At 53.0% G+C, this 20586-nt stretch overlaps 1 protein-coding gene across 11 annotated transcripts in view; it reads right to left on the reverse strand.

The window, feature by feature from the left end:
• BANP (BTG3 associated nuclear protein) overlaps positions 1 to 20586 on the reverse strand; it is a 51663-nt gene that overhangs the window by 6279 nt on the left and 24798 nt on the right. For 4 of the 11 annotated variants that reach the window (XM_010843969.1, XM_010843968.1, XM_010843966.1 and 1 more), the window contains 5 exons: positions 18582 to 18821; positions 14135 to 14302; positions 10670 to 10965; positions 9133 to 9204; positions 7239 to 7277 (listed from right to left, as the gene is read on the reverse strand). In XM_010843969.1, the coding sequence (XP_010842271.1) occupies positions 7239 to 7277; positions 9133 to 9204; positions 10670 to 10965; positions 14135 to 14302; positions 18582 to 18821 (815 nt within the window). The remainder of the gene's footprint in view (positions 1 to 7238; positions 7278 to 9132; positions 9205 to 10669; positions 10966 to 14134; positions 14303 to 18581; positions 18822 to 20586) is intronic. The other 7 variants (XM_010843971.1, XM_010843975.1, XM_010843973.1 and 4 more) reach the window with 3 other exon arrangements.

Here is a 20586-nt window from a genome sequence, read left to right on the forward strand (position 1 = left end):
CCCCCAGCCGCCTGCCCCACCCTGCCAGAAGACTGCGCACCCCCTGCCCCGGAGTCTGCTCAACAACCCACGGCCGCCTGCCCCCGCCCCCCAGGAGGGGCCTGCCCCCAGAGGCCATGTCTGACATCTGATGTGACACACACGGTCAAGCAGGTCTCTGGGCCAAAGCGGCCTACACCCCATTCTGCCCCCGAGCAGCACTGTCCCACGTCCCACATCCCTCCTGAGGCAGACGGATGCTCTGGAGTCCTTCGATCCCAGAAGCCCAACGATCCACCATGCCGGCATGTGGAGACGGGTTAGATGAGGCCATGGGGCGGAGCTCAGTGGGTCACTTGCTGAGTGCTCCCTGCTGACTTAAACTCGGTAAGAAGACTGCGCCACGTTTTTGAGAAGTTCTTCTTGTCCCATCACAGTAAACCCAACAGTAATTTTTGTTGAGCCCATGAGGGCTCAACGCTCCCCAGGAAGAGGAGAGGCATGGGCCCAGCCCCCGCAAACATCGAGGACGTTAACCAGCAAGATGGCCCTTGCCAGCACCCTGGTGTCGGGCTCCCAGCCTTCAGCCTTCAATGGTGTGCACATCTGCACCTCCCCAACAGTACCTGGCTACAGCCGCCCACCCAGACGGGGGGACAGGAGACAAGCGTCCCAGCCCACCCCACACCGGCACAGGGAACTGGGGGCTGCATTCCGAAGCAGGGGTGCTGCTGGAAACAGCAGGCTCACACGAGAGTGCAGCCGACTACCAGCGACATGTATGTCTGCACTGCACATGGGGCACAGACGCCGCCCTGCTGCTGGCGTCAGGACGACACGCACACGACCATGGTCATCATTCAGCCTGCCTGTGAGCAGACAGGCCCTGCACGCGGCTGAGACCACCAGGCCAGTGGGCTTGCAGGGGAGCAGGGCCCGCAGCTCAAGAGCTGCAGCCTGGACACAGGGCACAGGTGTCGTCGTTTGTTACCCCGAGCGCCTCTCGGCCCGGGAGAAAGTGGGGACTCAGGCTAACTCACATGCCCAGGACCACAAGCCAGAGAAAACAAGCAAACACAAGAGGCTCTGAAGGCACTGGGCGGCCCCTCGAGGCCGCTGGGCACACCACTACACCACAGCCAGTCAGGAGGGCGGGCGCATTAGGAAGAGTCGAGCAGGAGAACACAGACCAGACAGTGGGAACCTCACCACGCCAGGTGACGCTAGAGAACTCTCCCTCTAAAGGGTAATTTCTCTCCACCAGCCTCCGTGAAGAAAGGGGTTTGAGCCTTTCTCTCCACCTCTTTGGCTTCTCTCCTGGCCAAACACCTGCCCGTCTGTCCTCATCTACCTGGGATTACCCTCTAGTTCTGGGGAGCTCAACTCAGACGCCAGTGCAGCATTGCCCCAAATGTAAGGCCCACCCAGCAGTCACGTCCTTAACGCTGACTTGTAAGGAGCCCCCGCTTTCCTTTCTGTTTCAGCCAAACTCCAACTGCTGTGCCAGTGTCCCTGGGCGGCTCCCCAGCCTCTTGGAGCCACGTCTAGATGGCCTGTGCAGCTAGGAGGTTCCTGCCACCCTCCACAGCTCAAGCATCTGTCAGAGGTGTCTGCTCCAGAGTCCATGTCCACTCCAAGCCGTATCACTCACCACAAGATGGCCATCCTCAGAGTCTGGGCAGGCCTTCACTGGTCAGCACGTGTGTGTGTGTGTGTGTGTGTGTGCATTTCCTTCACTGCTCAGCACAGGTGTGTGCATGTGTCCATGCAAGCACAGGTCACACGGGAACATTATGGGGACATGGCTGACAACACCTGTACCAGCTCAGGGGCGGACGGGAGGCAGCACTGACGCTCGCTGCGGGGCCACTCAGTGAACCGTCTGCTCGGTTCACTTTGGGGGTCAACATGAAATGTCAGCCTGCACTCTTGACATCAGTGACTGTGTCTGTCTACACATGAAAATAATTCTGTATCAGTTTTCTACCCTGAATGCCTACCATGCTCAGGTACCTGTCAGCTCAAGGGTCCTTCCACCCCTCCCTCCCTCATCTCTCACACACAATACCTGCCAGGTGTGCCAGACACTCTCCAACCCAGGGGCACGTCACACCAATTTCACTTTACTCGGGGGCAGGACGTTCATCTCAGTACCTGACTACAGGAAATGCAGGAGAAGCCATCCTGATTCCTCGGAACCTTCTGGACCAGAAGTCAATCTCTGCTGCAGAGGCTCTGCCAGATTCTGAACATGACTTCCCCAGGGCCCAGACTGGGATCCCGCCCACCAACCTCAGACTCCAGACCCATCAGAGCAGTGGCTTCAGTCTCATGCCCAGGCACCCTGATCACACTGTGCCCTGATTTCTAGAGGCGTGATTCCTTATACCCACAGTGAAGTTAACCTCAAGAGAACTCCGAGGTTCACTCACAAAGTGAGGAAAAAAGTGGGAAATGACACTGCGCTTGGAAGGCCGCTCTGCTGCAGTGACTCTGCTGCCACGTGGCTCGAGGGCACCCTCGTGTCCCGGCCCTGTGAGAACTCGGCTCTCACTCTGCAGGTCCTCAGGTGGTCCTGTTTCCCCTGGCGTGGGGCAGCCCAGTGCCAACTCCAGACCCCACGTGCCCAAGTCCACTGCATAAAGCTCAGATGCTGTGCACCGGGCAGCCACCCGCCTTGAGACTGCAGCCCCCAAGTCCAGACATGCCTGAGCTAAGAGGATGGAGAACTGTCCTCCAGGGTCTGCCTCATGGGCGGTCACGGCGCCTGGAGTCTGCTGGGGGAAAAGCTGGGGCCGGGCAGACAGGAGGGACACGTCCCCATGGCACCTCCCATCTCCTGTCCCCGACTGTAAAGAAGTGAACCATCTGGAGAGACAGCCAGCATGTCATGGGGCAGCCCCATCAGAGGGCTCGGCTTCCACCCACCCTCCGCCAAACCAGAAACTGACAGAGTCAGCCTGTGGAGCAGGAGGGGTATCTCGCTTCGTCCTGGAGGACAGCAGCTCCCTGACGGCGTCTGGAGCAAAATTCTTGGGGGAGGATCCTTAGCTGCTCTGTGCCGTCACCCAAACGCCGAGACGCTGGCCCAGCACCGGCGTGGGCTCCAAATTGCCCGCAGGCCTCTCTCAGAAAACAGGCAGGGACAGAAGAGCTTCAGAAGACTCCAGAGAAATCACCAAGCTTTCCTATGTGGAAAAAGCTTTATAACTTGGGCCACACTGAAAACAAATTTGGAACGACTCAAAAGTCACCATTTTTCAGCCTACTGAGCTGTGAGTTTCAGGTAAGCTCTCCTCTGTAAATTTCCAGGTAATAACTCGTCTAAAATCATCAATGGACATATGGTACATTTTTAAATGGCTTAAAAACACAAGAGCAGCAACATGCCTTCAACCAACAGGTATCCTACAGTTAACTAATGCCACTGCACTCATTCACCAACAGGGAATCCCCGAGTGCTAAAAAGTCACACTACAGTGGGTGGGTGAAAAACAGAAATGAATAAAGTTTCGATCTAATGGAATCAAAGCTATTTAATTGAATATTTCAAACATATATTTGAAAATGATAAAATGGATCAGAAACGATTCTCCAATTTGAAGGCCTGTCTCTCCTCCCTTGAAAGTCTGGAGTCAAAGCCTTTGAGGTGAGACTTGACCAAAGGGGTTCAGGGCCATGGGCGATCATCCAACAATAGGAAGAGCCTTGGGGGTTTTACTGTAAAGCTACTTGGCCTCAACCAACAAGAGCCTCCGAAGACAATGTGATTCCAACAACCTACGATACTGGAATCACGTACACAAGTAACTGCAACATGCAACTTCCTCTTAAAAGCATTACCGTATGTTTCCAGCCTAAATCTCAGTCAACGTCCTCCTGGCCTTGTCCAACCTGAAACCATCTTGTTTGGAACAACTCCAGGGACAGGTGACAGGCCCAGACTGACATGCTGGGGGCACTAACTAGTTCCCCTCAGCCTGAAGCTGCCTTCCCTGCTGCCCACAGGCCCAGGAGACACTGAACGGTGAATCCTGGGCACTGGGTACCCTCCCACAGCCCCAAGCCTCCTTGGGGGAACAGGATTCCTGAGGAATGGAACTGGGAGCAGGAAACCAGGGCCGACGGGGCCAGCTGCCTCAAGCAGGGTGACGGCCCACAGCACCACACTCAGCAAGACAGAAGACGCAGGGCTGCTTCTGTGACCTCTCTAGGATATTTCTGGGAACCAGTCAACACCAAACTTTCTCTGCATCTGCCCTTTTATAGATTAAATTACATTTTCCACCGTTTCTGGTAGAGAAGGCTTTTCCGAGAGGGATTAATCCCAAGCTACCTAGGTTCTCCAAGAAGTGTGTCTGCATTTTGGCAGGAATGTATTTTCTTGAAGGAAACATTTTTCTTAGAAGTGAAGTGACAGTGTGTGCTGGTGGCAAGGTGTCGCAGACCACTGACAGTGGACTGGAGCCCTGGGATGGCAGAGACTGCTCCAACGCCACAGATAAAGGACCCTGCACGCACACCATACCACCCCCCCACCCCCACACACACAGCCCTTCTTCTCATCCACTCCAAAAAAGATCTACACATAAAATGTTGGATACTTCCCATCTCTTCTAATCTTTTTCCCAGCTGGGTTTATAAGGCCTCGTTTTATGGAAAAAATTCTGAAAGCTACTGAAATTCAATTTTAAGCAAAGTATAAGGATGTACACAAAAGCCAAAGATGTCGAGAGAGGCTTCAGAGTCTCAAGAAAGCCAGAGCTGTTTATCTAGATCCTGAGGAAACATCTCACAGATGCAAGAGGAACGTGGCCACATCACCATGCGGCCTGTCTTTCTGTAAGCCACGTGAACCGTGTGTGTGTGTACATGTTTGTGTGTGTCTGGCATATTCATCACTACAGAGATGGGCTTACCAGAACATACCCATCTCCCAGGTTTCCAAGTGTCCTGATGTCATTCAGCCTGCATACACACACAAACCTTTTTCACACACATTTTAGATTACATTAACCACAACTGTAAAAAAATAAAAATCTTCTACCAAAATACGCATCTAGTTGAAACAGTATCAAACCATTTCACAGTTCCCAATATAAAGAGACTGCAGTCTTTAAAGATTTCTCATGAGGCAAAAATCTCCAAAATATAGACAAAATCAGGCCCGATTCAAATGTTCCAACAGATACGATGCTGCCTGATGACAGAGTAGAGACATCCCACTAGGTCATAATCACCTGACCCACAAATCCCTGGCTCCATACCCAGGCGCCTGCTGAATGCACAGTGCCACAGGCAGGAAACAGCCCACGGGTCTGCTCCTACCTTCCTCACACGCTCAGTCAACACTGGGGCTGACCGAAACGACAAAGTGCTCCTCCCGGGAGCACACTGTGCCTGGGCGCTGACGAGCCCTGCAAACAGAGGCGCCTCTTCCCAACAGTCTGCTCGGGTGCACAACTTTTTAGTCACGCCAATAAATGCTGGGGTCTTTGCTTTGTTTTCTTAAACTCCCCCCAAATCAAGATGAACAGAATGCAAAATGTACCCCAGAAATTGTATAACTCTAGATTTTCCTAGATCTCAATTTTTTAATGTAGAAAAGGACATCTTAAGACTAAAGCAAAGAGGAACTAAAGAGCCTCTTGATGAAGATGAGAGGAAAGTAAAAAAGCTGGCTTAAAACTCAACGTTCAAAAAACTAAGATCATGGCATCCAGTCCCATCACTTCATGGCAAACAGATGGGGAAACAATGGAAACAGTGAGAGACTTTATTTTCTTGGGCTCCAAAATCACTGCAGATGGTGAGTGCCGCCATGAAATTAAAAGACGCTTGCTCCTTGGAAGAAAAGCTGTAAGAAACCTAGACAACGATTGAAAAGCAGAGACATCACTTTGCCAACAAAGGTCTGTCTGGTCAAAGCTATGGTTTTTCCAATAGTCATGTATGGATGTGAGAGCTGGACCATAAAGAAGGCTGAGCACCAAAGAACTGATGCTTTTGAACACTGGTGCTAGAGAAGACACTTCCGAGTCCCGTGGACAGCAAGGAGATTAAACAATCAACCCTAAAGGAAATCAATCCTGAATATTCACTAGAAGGATTGATGTTAAAGCTGAAGCTCCGACACTTTGGCCACCTGATGCAAAGAGCCAACTCATTAGAAAAGACCCTGATGCTGGCAAAGAATGAAGATAGGAGAAGAAGGGGATGACAGAAGATGAGATGGTTGGATAGCATCACCAACTCAATGGACATGAGTTTGAGCAAGCTCCCGGAGATGGTGCAGGACAGAGAAACCTGGCATGCTGCAGTCCACGGGGTCACAAAGAGTTGTACACAACTGAGCGACTGAACACCAGTTAAACAAAATCTTAACAATACACTCTAATTATAAAAAACACCCCCAACTTTACCATCGGCCAAGCTGCCCCAACAACAAAGCACACAGTTAATAGTCGTGTCAAGTTTCTCGATGGGGGTTTTATGCCACTCAGGTGGGTGGGCTGAGGTCGATGCTAGGGCTGACAGGATAACCACCAACCCATCTGCCTGAGCAGGGGGCTCACTTTCAGGGCTTATGGTGCGTGAATCACCCAACAACCGTCTCCATGGGAATCTGCCTGGCCTCTTCTGGCGCTCAGGCAGGACCCTGCCTTTATAGGAAGGACACGGCCCTGCCCTTCAGCAGCTCACGATCAAGCTGCACGGGGCCCAGCGTGGGTGCCGAGAGATGCCACATGCCTCCCTGCCGACCACCTCACAGCTCGTCCTCCTGATTCAGAGCAGGACCCGGACAGCCCACACCGCCCTCCGGAGGGGGGTCACCTCGGGGCCTGCGTGTCTGCGTCCCAGCTCTCAAAAGCTAGCCACATCCCTTGGGGGCCTGGCCACCATGCTGTGAGGCCCCAGGCCACGCAGGGAGCCTGCATGAGGACCAAGGGGTTGGGGGGACAGCCCAGCTCCAGCCCCAGGAGCAGCCCTAGACACAGCAGGCCCCTGGGCCTCTAGATGGCCTGGGGACTCTCACAGCTCTGGACAGTTCACATCAGGTGAGCTCAGTGAGGGTTTCTGTGTCTCTTCTCAGGACCAGAAGAAAATGGCAGTGATTAGAGTTTGACAGAAATAAACGGGAACAAACTCTGCCTTATATTGCAGACAGAGACTGCACAGCGGCCCAGGGCCCCGCCATCCACAAGCCCCACCCTGCCTGCAGCAACACGAGCTGGGACCCACCACAAGTGAGCACTTACCTGCCCATCCTGTCCCACATGGTGTATCTGCAGATTGCCCTGCAAAACAGATTTAAAAAAAGGCAATCAACAACAATGCTTCAAGACTCAAGATACAGAGGCAGGAATGTCCCCAGGCCGTTTGTGAGAATCAGCAGGACTGTTAACATCCATTCTACAAAAACACAATCCTCCATAGCCATAAAAACCTCAAAATACTTAAGCTACATTTACAAATACTATTTTTTCTTACAAAAACAAAGCAAACCAATTAAAAAACATTGGACCTAACCCCCAACCCTGACTCCATATGAAAATGTTATTTTCTTCTAACTTTTTACTTGGAACCAATCTTAGACTCAAAAGAAGAATTTAAAGTAGCCCAGAGAGGTCCCACACTCCCCCACGAGACCCTGGACACATCACGTGGCATTGCTGCAACCAGGAAACCTGTGGGACACAATGCAATTAACCAGACCACACATACACCAGGATCTCATCAGCTGGAAATCCATTTTCATTGGTTTAAAAAAATAGTTGCTTTAAGTCTGGTAGGCTCTGCTAAACATCTCTACGAATATCCTCATTTTGACAAAATAATTACCTAATTTTTAAATGAACAAGGTAAGGTTTTAATGTGATAAGAAGACTAACTGCATGCTGTAACTTATTACAAAGTAATCATTATACTATCAGCAACTGCTTCTAATTCAGTGCACCCAATTCCTAATGGAAGCAAAAAACACTAGGTTCTATGGACAAAGGATTCAGTTAAGGAAACTGGAGGAAAAGTGAGTAAAATCGATAATAAAAATGGAAATTCAGAAGTACTCTAGTGAAGTTTTAGCAGAAACAGTATAAAAGCAACACACATTGCTTCCTCCTTATCCCACCCTTGCAGATTTCCTTCAAGAGCCCCCATGGAGGGAGGTGGCAAGGCAGGTGAGCTGGTGGATGCCCAGCCCTCTGTGGGTGTGGCCCCTCACCCGTGCCCAGTGAAGCGAAGCCCCAGACTTCTGGGGGTGCCCCCACTTAGCCTGCAGTCTGCTCCCCTACCCCAGCCCCCATAACCTGCTGCTCTGTGTGAGATCACAGACACCCCCTTAAGAATGTTGAGCCAGCAAGCCCACAGGGACCTGGGACCCAGAGGGTCCAGGTCTCCTGGGACCTGGGACCCAGAGGTTGGGGGGGTAATAGCCCTGAAGCAGGAAGCAAGCCCATCCCTCAGCTCCACCCACACTGGGCACAAAGGTCAGGGTGTGGGTCCAGGGTCCTGGACAAGGTGCTGGGAACCACGCTGGCCAGAGTGGACGGCTCCCAGCCCCAGTCCTTCAGCCTCTCCTTTGGGAAGAAGGTGGGAGTCAAGCTGACCTTCCCAAGCCAGGCGCCCCGTGGCAGCCGCCACGCACACAGAGGGCAGGCGTGCAGCCAGAAGCCCCCACCTCCATCCTTACTATGGGTAGCAGTAAGGAGGACGCCAGTGGGGAGAGGCCAGAGAAAGCTGCGAGGCGGCTCACAGGCCTACATGTACTCTCTCACAGGACTCCCACCCCCTCAAAGCAGGCACCAGCCCCCTGGGCAGAGGAAGCCGAGACCGGTGGGGAGGATGGTGAGGCCGCAGTCTGTGGCAACCCTCTTATGCTCCTCCCACCCCTAGGCTGGAGTGCAGGAAGGTCTGTATCTCATGCGAGACAGCGGTCCAGAGGGCAGCTCTCCAGGAGCAAAAGCCTCCATACAGTGTCCAAAAACAAACCCTGACAGCCACCGGCGCAGCCAGGGCAGGAAGGCCCCCAGAAGCGCACATCAAGGGGCCGCTGCCGACGCCTGTGTCACCCGGGGCAGCCCAGTGGTCATGCACACTACAGGGGTCGGAGTGCAGGAGGCCTGTGGGCCCCGGGAGGGCTGGTGGACTCACCTCACTGTCCTGCGTGATCTGCACCTGCTCCCCCTGAGGCACCTGGGCGATGTGTAGGTGGCCCTGTGGGATCCGCAGAAGAGAAGACACAGGAAGCATCAGGGCAGACAGGAGACACTCGCTCCTGACTCACCCTCACAGCTCAGGACAAGACAGTGGAGGCCAGAGCCGCCAGAGTCACAAAGCACTGTGTGAGCGACTGACCCGCCTCCCAAAGGACCACTTTAAGACCATAACACTAACATTCTGCAGTCATTCTTAAAGGGGCAACGAGGCCTAGGAAAACTCTGCTGACGCTTTAAATGTCACTAAACGAGCAAATTTAAGAATGTGAAGGACACACAAAAAAGAGAAACCAAAATTTTCCAGAAAACTGAAGTTTTTGGTGTTTTTTTTTTTAAATCGTACTATCAACCGGGAGGGGGACCAGAAACTGTGGACTTTCAGGAAGCGCCCCTAGTAACCTGGGGGTGCCCGAGGCCACACAGCAGCATGACTAGAAAGGTGAGTGGCTGTTGTACCTGTATCCACACGGAGAACAGGTCAGTCAACTCTTTAAATCAATGACTATGTAAACAACTGAAGTAAACATTAATAAATATAGTTCCAAAGAATCAAAGACTCCAACTAAAATGTTTGCAGGTACAGGCAGACGAGTAATTACTGTAAATCTTAACTTTGCTCAATGAAATGAATATCCCTTATCTTATTTAAAATTCTACCTTAATCAAAATGGGCCTGAAAATAAACCACTGAAGATTTCTCTGTGGCGTTCATGTTACCATGTCTATACAAACCCTGCATCACAGTTATCTACTCTGGAATTCTTTCAGAGAGCTTCCTCACTAACGAGCTAAGAGTCACTGCCTCTGGGACTGTCAGCTAAACAAAGAACCACTGTTTGTAGCTGCTCTGTCTCCCCTGGAAGAAGACACGCCCCTCACAAGTGCCCCCTGTGCTCTCAGGAACCTCTCCCTCTCCGGATGGTGTGTGGAGTGCGGCATCTAACCAGGTGTCCAGGAGGCTGCCCTGCCATGAGCCCGCTGGCGAGGAGGCTGGGTGACGAAGCACCCCCAGGATCCCCAGAGAGTTCCTGCCCGCCCTCTTTGGCCACGGGACCCACGAAGGGTTGGGAGGGATGTCCACCTGGGCCAGCAGCACATGAGGCAGGGCCAGGTGGGCTGGGGGTGCTGGGCGCCACGCAGAGGGGCACTTGTCACCCAATCCAAAGAAGCTACACGCTAAGGCCTCCAGCTTCCTCCACTGGCCCTAAGTACAGGGTGCCCGTGCTTCTGAGCTGAGGAAATACCTAGGACACATCATGGTGCCCCAGGAAGACGGGCAGAAGTGCAGAGTTGCAGGGACCAGGGTATCTGTGAGCTGTAGAAGGCCTACCCTAACTGCTTCTGCTTTGATTTGGCACTGGACCCCTCCCCCAAGCTGTGAGCGGGGTCCAGAACCGCAGGGAAAGCTGGTCATGCCCCCAACCCTCCCCTCCCCTCCCGCCCACGAGAGCAGACTGGCAAGAAGTACGTACTACTTGGACCTGCCCGTCCTCCCCGATCTGGTGGATCTGGACCTGCTGGGCGTTGGCCAGGGCGTAGTGCAGGGCCTGTGGGGGTGGCTGCTGCAACTCACTGGAGGGCGGCGGTGTGCTCATCATGGTCTCTGCAGGGAGGTACACACGGGCCTGAGAGATCAGCCCAGGCTGAGCCCACCTCTGTCTTCCCCTGCCCGCACAGGGAGGAAGGGGGACCCTCCATCCTGGACTTGGCAGCTCCTGGATGTGCAGCGTCACGAGCAGCAGCTGGTCACACGGCAGAGATCTCTGACCTGTGGACAGAGATGAAGACGCGACCACCCCTAAACAGGGACGGTTCCCAGCCACCCACTGGGTATAAGTGAAGCTCCTCAGATGAAGCAACAAAAGTGTAAAACAGGAAGAAAGTAGACACTAAACTCTGTTTCAGACCAGCCCAAAGTAGGATTGGTCCATGGATTATTTGGGGGAAAAGCCCTACCAGCTCAATTAAAGGTAAACTTTTCAATAAAAGTTTTACTGTTGTTTAGTTGCTCAGTTGTATCCAACTCTGTGCAATGCCATGTACTATATAGCCTGCCACGCTCCTCTGTCCATGAGATTCTCCAGGCAAGAATATTCAAGTGGGCTGCAATTTCCTCCTCCAGGGGATCTTCCTGGCCCAGGGATCGAACCCAGGTCTCCTGTATTACAGGCAGATTATTTACTGCTGAGCCACCAGGGAAGCCCAATAATAGTGTACTTTCCATGTTTAACCCAAAATGAGATACGTTTGTTCTCCTGTGTATCACTTTTAATTGCAATGTTGTCTCAACCAGGAGAATTTTCTTATACACTTACAACATTAGGACTCAGAAAAAATTTTAATTGTCAATGTACATACTGCTGCTGCTGAGTCGCTTCAGTCGTGTCCGACTCTGCGCGACCTCAAAGACGGCAGCCCACCAGGCTCCCCCGTCCCTGGGATTCTCCAGGCAAGAACACTGGAGTGGGTTGCCATTTCCTCCTCCAATGCATGAAAGTGAAAAGTGAAAGTGAACTCGCTCGGTCGTGTCTGACTCCTAGCGACCCCATGAACTGCAGCCCACCAGGCCCCTCCATCCATGGGATTTTCCAGGCAAGAGTACTGGAGTGGGTTGCCATTGCCTTCTCCAGTGTACATACATATTTTTGTTGTAAAGAATGGATTAGGACTTCCCTGATAGCTCAGTTGGTAAAGAATCTGCCTACAATGCGGGAGACCCTGGTTCGATCCCTGGGTTGGGAAGATCCCCTGGAGAAGGGAAAGGCTACCCACTCGAGTATTCTGGCCTGGAGAATTCCATGGACTGGATATTCCATGGGGTTGCAAAGAGTTGGACACGACTGAGCGACTTTCACTTTCTAAGAATGGATTACTCAAAAAACTTCTAAAGATAAAGACATATTAGAGTGAAATTCCTTGAGAAGTGGAATACAGGCATGAATGGAAGGACACAAAAGATATAAAACATCTGATTCTCGAAGAACAGACTTTTCGTGCACTTTTGATAGCTGAATGGTGCCTATCAACCTGTTACGGTATAGACTCCACTGACTACCCTTTTAAAAACTTACAATATAACAGCATTAAAACGTTAACACGTGCAACACATCAGAAACCTCAGTTACTGAACTAACCACGCAATCAATAGCTCCCCACAAGCATGCAACTTCGTGAGAACCAATTTAAACCCATGTTTTATAACCTATATTGATATCAAAATCCAGCACAAAAACGGGCCTCGGTTACTTGCTTACAATCCAAGAGCTACGGCAAGTGACGGGAGACAAGGTTTCCTGCTGAGGGAAGACCTCCCCGCCTGCTCCCAGCACAGAGACACAGAAAGGGCAGCCTCTCACAGACCTTGCCCCCACTGGCTGGCGCTCCTCCACGTCCAGAGAGACACAAGGTCAGGAGCTGGTTCCTTGCAACCCTCACGTTCTGAGCCCTACACGGATGCTCCCCAACAAGAGCTGCAGGGAAAGCACTGGGGGTGTTTACACAATAAAGGGCAGCCCCTTAAACTCAAGCACATATAAAAATTCACACAGTGTGGCCAGACAGGAGTGTGAAATACAGATGTTTTAATAAATTGATACTTTAAAAGTCCCTTGAAACTAGTGATGTGGTTTGTGCTCAAACTGGCAGTACTAATCCAGCTTTAAATACAGCAGCCTTGGCTCAGATGCTCACCAACAGCATTTACTTGTCAGTTCCTCTTCTGTGTGCTGATAATTCGGAAGTAAACAAGGCAACCCCAGCTGGAATTACCACAAAGCCCAAATTTACGGAATCCTGGTTGACTGACATGTTCCTGGATTATGTCTGTCACCAGAAGAGCCTTAGGTACCAGATTCGCTGTGTCAGGCCTCGAGTACACAGGAAGATCAGAACAAAATCCCAGAGGCCCTTCAACCAACCACCCTGTGCGTATCAAGTTTGAGAGAAACATCAAGTCAACAGGAAGTTACAGAAACTGACAGAAGAATGTGCTGTTCCGTGTTTCTCTCGAAACTCTAAGGGCTCCAGGGCCTGAGGAAAGGGCCCTCTCTGGCTCCCAGGAGACCAATCTCCTGAGAGCAGCCCGAGCCCACCCCAGAGGTGCAGCGTGCAGAGCTGGGTGGACGGAGGCAGCAGCGCGCCCTGTAGCACCAAGAAGTCCGCCTCCAAGACCCAGAGGACAGCTGATCCAGCAGGATGACAGGGGGGTCCCCTGCCCCTGAGAAAGCTCTGGTCACTCTGGCCATGGAAGGTGCTACTGGACTCTGCAGACCTTCCCAGGGCCGGCCAGAGTCCATCCCAAAGGACATGTCCTGAGAACCGGAGCCTGCCCAGCATCGGCACTGAACAGCCTGTTCGCCACCCACAAAAGGACACAAGGCCAACGGCCGCACCGAGCTGCTCAAACTTACAGCCTCTCAGGAGGAACACTGCTGTATTTATAAACAGAGAACAAATAAACCGAAGACACAAAAGTGCCATTAAACCAAATTACTGTCATTCAGCTGAAAGAAACACTAGTAACTGGAAGGAAAATGTTTAAATAAGTGAGCGAGAGTAAAGATGAAGCGTGTCATCATCAGCCCCTGCTAGAAACCAAGCCTGAGGGGCAAAGGGCGCTTTAGCAGCCAGCCCAGCCTCCCCCACCCCGGCTCGGACCCGGTCCAGGCTGGCTCAGGGCCTCACACAGGTGCTAGCTGGAAACACGGAGCTCCAAGACCGCTGCCCAGATGGGGGATCTGAACACCATCCCAAGGGGCGGCCAGAGAGCCAGCCACAGGCTAACCCACCGGAGGTCCTGGCCGAGACCCTCGTGATACTGCCAAGCCCAGGACGCTCTGCTCCTTGGCACCCGCGCGGGAGCCTCTCACAGGGCACGAGCGGGCACGGAGCATGCTGCCTCTGATGGCCCCGGATCACCCACCCAGCTGCCCACAAACCTGAGGCTCCATACGAAGACGAGGACGGCGTCCTCCTGGAGAAGCTCTTGACGGCCAGGCTCTGGCCTCGCTGTTTTCGCCTCCAAGCTGTCCGACACTTGGAGTCAATACTCTGTTTGATTCGATACCAGTCGGATTCCGTGATTCCAAACTTATAGAAGAGGTGACCTGCAAAACACATCCGACGGGAGGAAGGTGAGGCGCTGCCTCCTGCCCAGCTGTGGTCAGGGCACGGCGGGAACAGAAAGCCTGACAGGCAAGAGCCACCTTGGGCGTGCCTGTCATGGGTGACGACGGCTTTCCGTTCATTTAACTTGAACTTTTTTGCCCTGATCCACTCACACCAGAGGGAGACAAGCTGCGAGCTGGGGGTGAGGGCTCCCACAGGCGTCCTGGATGCTCGTGCTCCAACTGTCTACCCAGATCTCGTACACAGCCTTCTGGGTCCCGAGGCCAAGACGAAGTCAAGGGTCCTGAGAGCTTTACCGAAACTGAAGCTTGTCACCCCTTTCACGCTGCCCAGCCGCCTCCTTCCCTCCTCTCACGTCTCAGCTCCAACGCGATCTAAATGATCCTCCCCTCAATCAGCCCACTTGACCCCAGAACCCTCCCAACTGCCACCCCCTAGATACTGATGATATTTACTCTGTTTCCTCCACAAACACTTGCTCACCCATGCCTGCCAAGAACCCAGAACGTCCAAGCGAGGACAGACACATCAATGTTTGTTGACTAAATGCTGATTACAATTCATCTGAAGACATTCTTCCACAGCTATTTGAGTCTGAGGCTTATGGAAGTTCCCTTGCCTCCCCGTCTGCCTCCTCAGTCAGAACAGAAGTCCCTAAAGATAGAGACCAGCCTCCTCCCTGGAGCCCTCGCACACCCAGCCTAGTGGGCATCACGTCCACTGACTGCTGGCCAGAGAGGCAGGGACACCAGGCTGCAGCCCACCAGCACCCTCGCTGGTGGCCCCTACATTACAGCAAGCTCTCAGTGTGCAACACGGGCATCTGAGACCCCCCCTCCCACAGGAGATCCTGCCCTGCCAGCCCACCCATCTCTCAGTGGACCACCTCATCTCTTCCCTGTGCTCAACTGACAGAAAGAAACTGTCAGGAACATGCAAACCACAAGAAATGCTTTTCACCAGGGTGACCTCCTGTCTAGCTGGTCACAAAGCTCCACTGAATAGAGAGAAAATAAGTGGATGAAATCCAAAAATTTAATAAGAAGATTAAGCTGAAAAACTTCCTGTTTTGACTGCTAAGAGCACCAAGTCTGGAGTATCTGCTGAGAGAGAAACTGATGCCCCAAATCTGAGATCTGCTCCATGGGGACCACACACCCTAGAAAGAATCAAAACAAAGGGAGTGTCTGTTTTCTTAAGTAAACTATCTTTTCTTTTGTCAAAACACCTCTTGACTTTTTGTGAACACAAGCTAAGACATTTTTAACTCTAAACAGAATGACAACCAAAATGTCTGTAATCCTGATAAAGAGTAACGGGGTTAAGGAGGGCTGGGTTTAGGGGATCGGCAGGGCCGCGGCACCTCCGTGCTGGTTTCCAGGTCATCTCTAACCAGAGTCGTCCCTCATTATTTACTGAGGGATGGCTCCATGCAAGGGATGGCTCTAAGTGCAGGGCAAGCTCACAAAGTCCCAGCCAGTTATTCACTTGAGCGACAAGAGAACCCAAGTACCAGCCACAGTTACAATAGAACTCAAACACTGACTGAATCCAACTATTGGAACTACAATCGTATAATCACTGGGGACTGACCACTAAATACAGTCGTACAGTCACAGGAAGAGCCAGCTACCAACTACAGCTGCAGAGGAGCCCAAACACAGGCAAAGAGCTGATGACCACACGCATGTCCACCACCTCGTCAGGGGCCTGCTCCAACACAGACGAATCCCTGCAGACCACCCTCCAGCCCCTCCTGCCTTCTGCGCAAGGAAAACACCTTCCAAATGCCTCGAGGGATCAACAAGATTATGCAAACTTTCAGAACCTGTTACTAACAGAAAAGAATATATACAAGACACATGAAGGTGTACAAATATAAGAAACAAACAAAAACGTTAATACCTAAATTTGACTTTGTAAAAACCAACCTGCCAGTTCAAAACCTGGCTTATGTCCTTTAAAGAAAAAATACACATTCTCATAGTTCTGCACTAACCATTTTTAGACGCTTCTAAGACATCTTATTACATAGTTCCTTCCAACAGTGACTCAAGACTCCAGCTCTATGGCAGATGCCCCCATGATGGCTGCCAAGAAAAACTAATGAAGGAACCAGCAGCACCAATGCCCCCTCACCAAGGGGCTTGGCTCTGCCCCGGGAACCATATGGGGCAGGGCGGGGGTGGGCACCGAAGGCTGGCGCCACAGCTGGGCTTCCTCTCACTTTGCCAAAGGCGTCCCTCATCTTTTCTGACAGCTCTGAGCAACCTCAGCTGAGTGAAAGGAGGAGGGAAGCTCCCATAATGAGTGATAAAAAGATTACTTTGAATTAACTGCTTTTCACACTTGTTGAGGCATTTTATCTCAAGTCATTTGATGCTCCTAAGAAAACCTCATGAAATAAGAACGCCAGTATCCTCACTTTAGCTCCAAAGCTGAGTTATCAGCGAGGAGTGAGAACCAGCCTGAAAATTCAAGCCTTCGGCGCCCACCCATGTAGAGAAGAAATGGCCACAGACAGCCCAGCAGCCCCTCCCCACCCCAGCACCTCAGGACTCTCCGTCTCAGCGCTTGGTCTCAGCAGCAGACAAGCCAGCCAGCCCCTCAGTGGCTGGTGGGGGCGCAGGGGACTGCAGCAGGCAAGCCCCACCCTGCCACGGGCGCCCTGCCCCTTGGAGTGTGAGGAGAGCCCACTCCAGGGTGCCCTGAGAGTCAGGGCCCCACCTGCCTCTGCTTCTCACAGGCTCCCTCCCCCCACCAGCCCACACTGACCACGACTTCCTCCTAGCCCCCAGAGAGGCGTGCTGGGCTGGGCCTGGAGGAGCCTGATCACCCGGGGTTCCAAATAACCCAGGCCCTGAGCACTGTACTGAAATGCGCCCCAAAGTTCACATCCACGCCCAGGACCCAGAACGTGGTGATGCTCCTGGACACAAGGTCGCTGCAGACATGAGGAATTAACCACAGAAGCGGTCACACTGGAGTTCAGTGGGCTCTGAATGCAGCAGGACAGGGCTGCCAGGAGGAGAGGAGAGAGACACAGACACACAGGATCACACGGCCATATGATGACAGACCCTGACTCGTGCTGCTACAAACCACGATGGCCACGGGCCACAGGCTGTGAGCCTCCACCACAGACAAGACAGACTCACCCCCAGCCCTCCCAGGGAGACTGGCTCTGCTAGAACCATGGTCTCAACCTCATGGCCCCAGACACGGCCAGCCTGTCACACACCAGAGAGGCCAGTGTCAGTGGGGCTCTGGGTCCCTGTGGACCATCATCAACACCATCTCTGCCCCAGGCTGCCTCGGGAAAACCTGACAACAGTCCTCATGCACACCTGATTCCCATCTGTGCTGCTAAATCACATCTCCCGGCACGGGGGTCTCTCCATGTTGTCCCCCTCACAGCCGTCTTCAAAGACCTGTCGCTCAGGGCCCCGGGGGGCATGCCAGCCTCATCTCTAGTCTCATGAGATCAGCCAGAAGGCTCCCGCAGCCTGAGCAGATGCCTATGTGACTCACCAGTAAAGCCCTGAGAACTAGGCTACAGCTCTATCAATTCAATGGGGAAAAGGCAACTGCTCTGTCTTTAGATCCTAAGCCTCACGACAATGTGGCCAATTTCTTTACGTTTACAATAAAGAGCTCCTTTTTGCACAGGGCATGTGAACTGTATGGCTGGTCATCCCAGCTTCTGGGGGCCCGTTAACCCTGGGGAAGCCTGAAGAAGCTGGCATCCCGCATGTTTCTCGCTCAGTAACTTTGCTCCCTCGCTCAAAGAAGTGCTTGTGATTCAAATGCTATTTTTTTTCCCCACCCCTGGAAAAAACCGAGCAAGGAAAATACTTCTGATAATCAGAAAAAAAGAAAAAATGTAAAACCCAGTCTTGTCCACAGTGAGGTGGATGTGGCTGGCAGTGGTGACAGTGGGTTCCTGACCCAGGAGGTGGCTGGCGTGCCCGAAGTCAGAAGAAGTCTGAAAAAGAAACTGCAGGGACTTCCCTGGTGGGCCAGTGGTTAAGACTCCACGCTTCCACTGCAAGGGGCATGGGTTCGATTCCTGATCGAGGAACTAAAACCCCACATGCCAAGAAGTGTGGCCATAAAATTAAAAAAAGAAAGCTAAGTGTAAGCTAAATGTACGTGTACGGGGCACCCGCTCCTGACCAGCTCTGACCCAGAGCCGCCCACCCCACCTCTGGGGGTCCCCCGGTGCCCACCCCCAGCGGGACCAGGGGTGGCACTTACACCGGATGCCGTAGATGGTCAGGGGGTCGAGCTGCTTCTTGCCGTGCTTGCCCTGGCCTGAGAGGTTGGAGACGGCCTGCACCTCGCGGTGGAAGAGGTAGTCCAGCAGCGTGAGCGCCATCTTCTCGGCCGTGCGGCAGTTGGTGCTGATGTGCAGCATGTCGGAGGGGATGATGGCGCAGCGCACCCGCATCTCGGGGTTATTCTCGTCCCCCAGCCACGTGCCGTTGGGGTAGTCCTCTGGAAGACAGAGGGGTCCGGGTGAGCCCCGCGGCCCACAGTGCCCACGCCCCCAGCTTCCTTGAGGGGAGCCTGGGGGGCGAGCGTCTGGAGCTCAGCTCACTCAGGAGGACCTGCCCTCTCAACCTCAGTGAGGCAGCCAGGGATGCTCTCGCGACGGGCAAGAAACCGAAGGAGGAAATGGGGCGGCAGGGCATCAGGGCCGCTGGCACCCACTCCTCCCGGCAGGAGGCAGGAGCCCACCTGTCTGCAAGCCCAGCAGCACCCCGCCAGCTCCGTCAGCAATGAGGGGCGATGCTACACCCTGACAGGGGCCAGTGTCCCCGACACGCCTCCCCCCGTCTGTCACAGCCTCCCGGGAGTTGCAGGATTGACTAAGTGTGTGAAAGGGCTTAACGCTGTCAAACAAACATCAGCTTTAAAAATCCTCATCTTTCAGCCGAAGGAAACTCCACTTAGGAACGCAAATCAAGAGAATGCTTGACGCTGCTCGCACAGTGGCCGTTCCAAGCACTCCTTCTGATCCTCATGTGGAAGCAAGTTGAGGTGCAAGGCGGCCCCTCAAAGCGCCTGCACTTGGGGGCACGGTGACAGGAGGGGGAGTTAAACCTCACAGGGGGACCCGGCTTCCTGCAAAGGATCGCCAGGCCAGGGGCCTTAAAGTCATGTTCCAGCCAGGCTTGTCACTGTTTCAAGATTTCTCATGAAATTTATTTTGAAATGTCCTGATATTTACATTCTGGCCTCTATGCACAAAAAAAGCCCCCACAAAGGGCAGCCAACCCGCCCAGCTTTGCCACAGGCCTGGAAAAGAGCACAGGCCAAGAGGCCCGCTGTCTGGAACTTGCACGCTCTGCTTTGCTCTGCGAGGGCGGCCTCTCCAGGCCAGGCTCCTGAATCACGCAATTTCCTCGAACACCAGGCAAAGCTCAGCAGCCCCATCATGACAACCATGTCACCCCTGGGCTGGTCAGCCACTAGAGGGGTGAGGGAGGCTGGCTCCTGACATTGGCTAAGGACAGAAAACAGATCACAAGTCTGACTTTTGGAACTCAGAGTAAGAGATGAGTAAGAAGAACCACTTCTCAGGAACAGGCTGGTTTGGAGGCAAAGAGGGGGAGCCAGGAGCAGCTTTCTGCCATCAGCCACCTGTGGCATTTACCTGACCACAGAAAAAGCAAGTGGACACATGATCCAAATGTGATGCGAAGGGACTTCTAGAGGCACTGGCTCAGGCACTGCTGGAATGCCCCAAAGGCACCAGCTCCCAGCGAGTTTATTAACTTACCTACAGAGAGTGGCAACTCTATGCCCAGCACTGGGTCTAATGCTCAAGATCTAAACCCTCAGTGAACCTAGAATGACAGGCTTAACGACACCAGAGTGGAAGGACTTCCCTCCACCTGCAGCCATCCGGCCATGAAGCAAGTAGGGGCAGGACGGGCGAGGGAATCGGGGAGAGAATTGGAGGGGTCACTGCAGGAAGGCGCCCTGCAGGCTGGTGCAAGGACATCGGGCTGCAGGCTTCAACCCCAACCTCCACACCGCCAAAGACCCTGCAGTTTTTCTCAGGAACAAGTATTATGAATTCTGTGCAGCCAGCTCCTATGTTTAGACAATATTTTTAAAGCAAACACTGGACAAGAGTTCAGTGTCATTTTCCAAACCGTGAGTCAACATCATGTCAAAGTGATGCCACACCTGTGTGTAGAGGAGGCGGGACACCAGGTGGGTCAGAACGGGGCGCTGGCAGGGGTGTTCTGCC

This window comes from Bison bison, unplaced genomic scaffold (assembly GCF_000754665.1).
Source record: "Bison bison bison isolate TAMUID 2011002044 unplaced genomic scaffold, Bison_UMD1.0 scf7180017864192, whole genome shotgun sequence".
In the NCBI taxonomy this organism is placed as follows: Eukaryota; Metazoa; Chordata; class Mammalia; order Artiodactyla; family Bovidae; genus Bison; species Bison bison.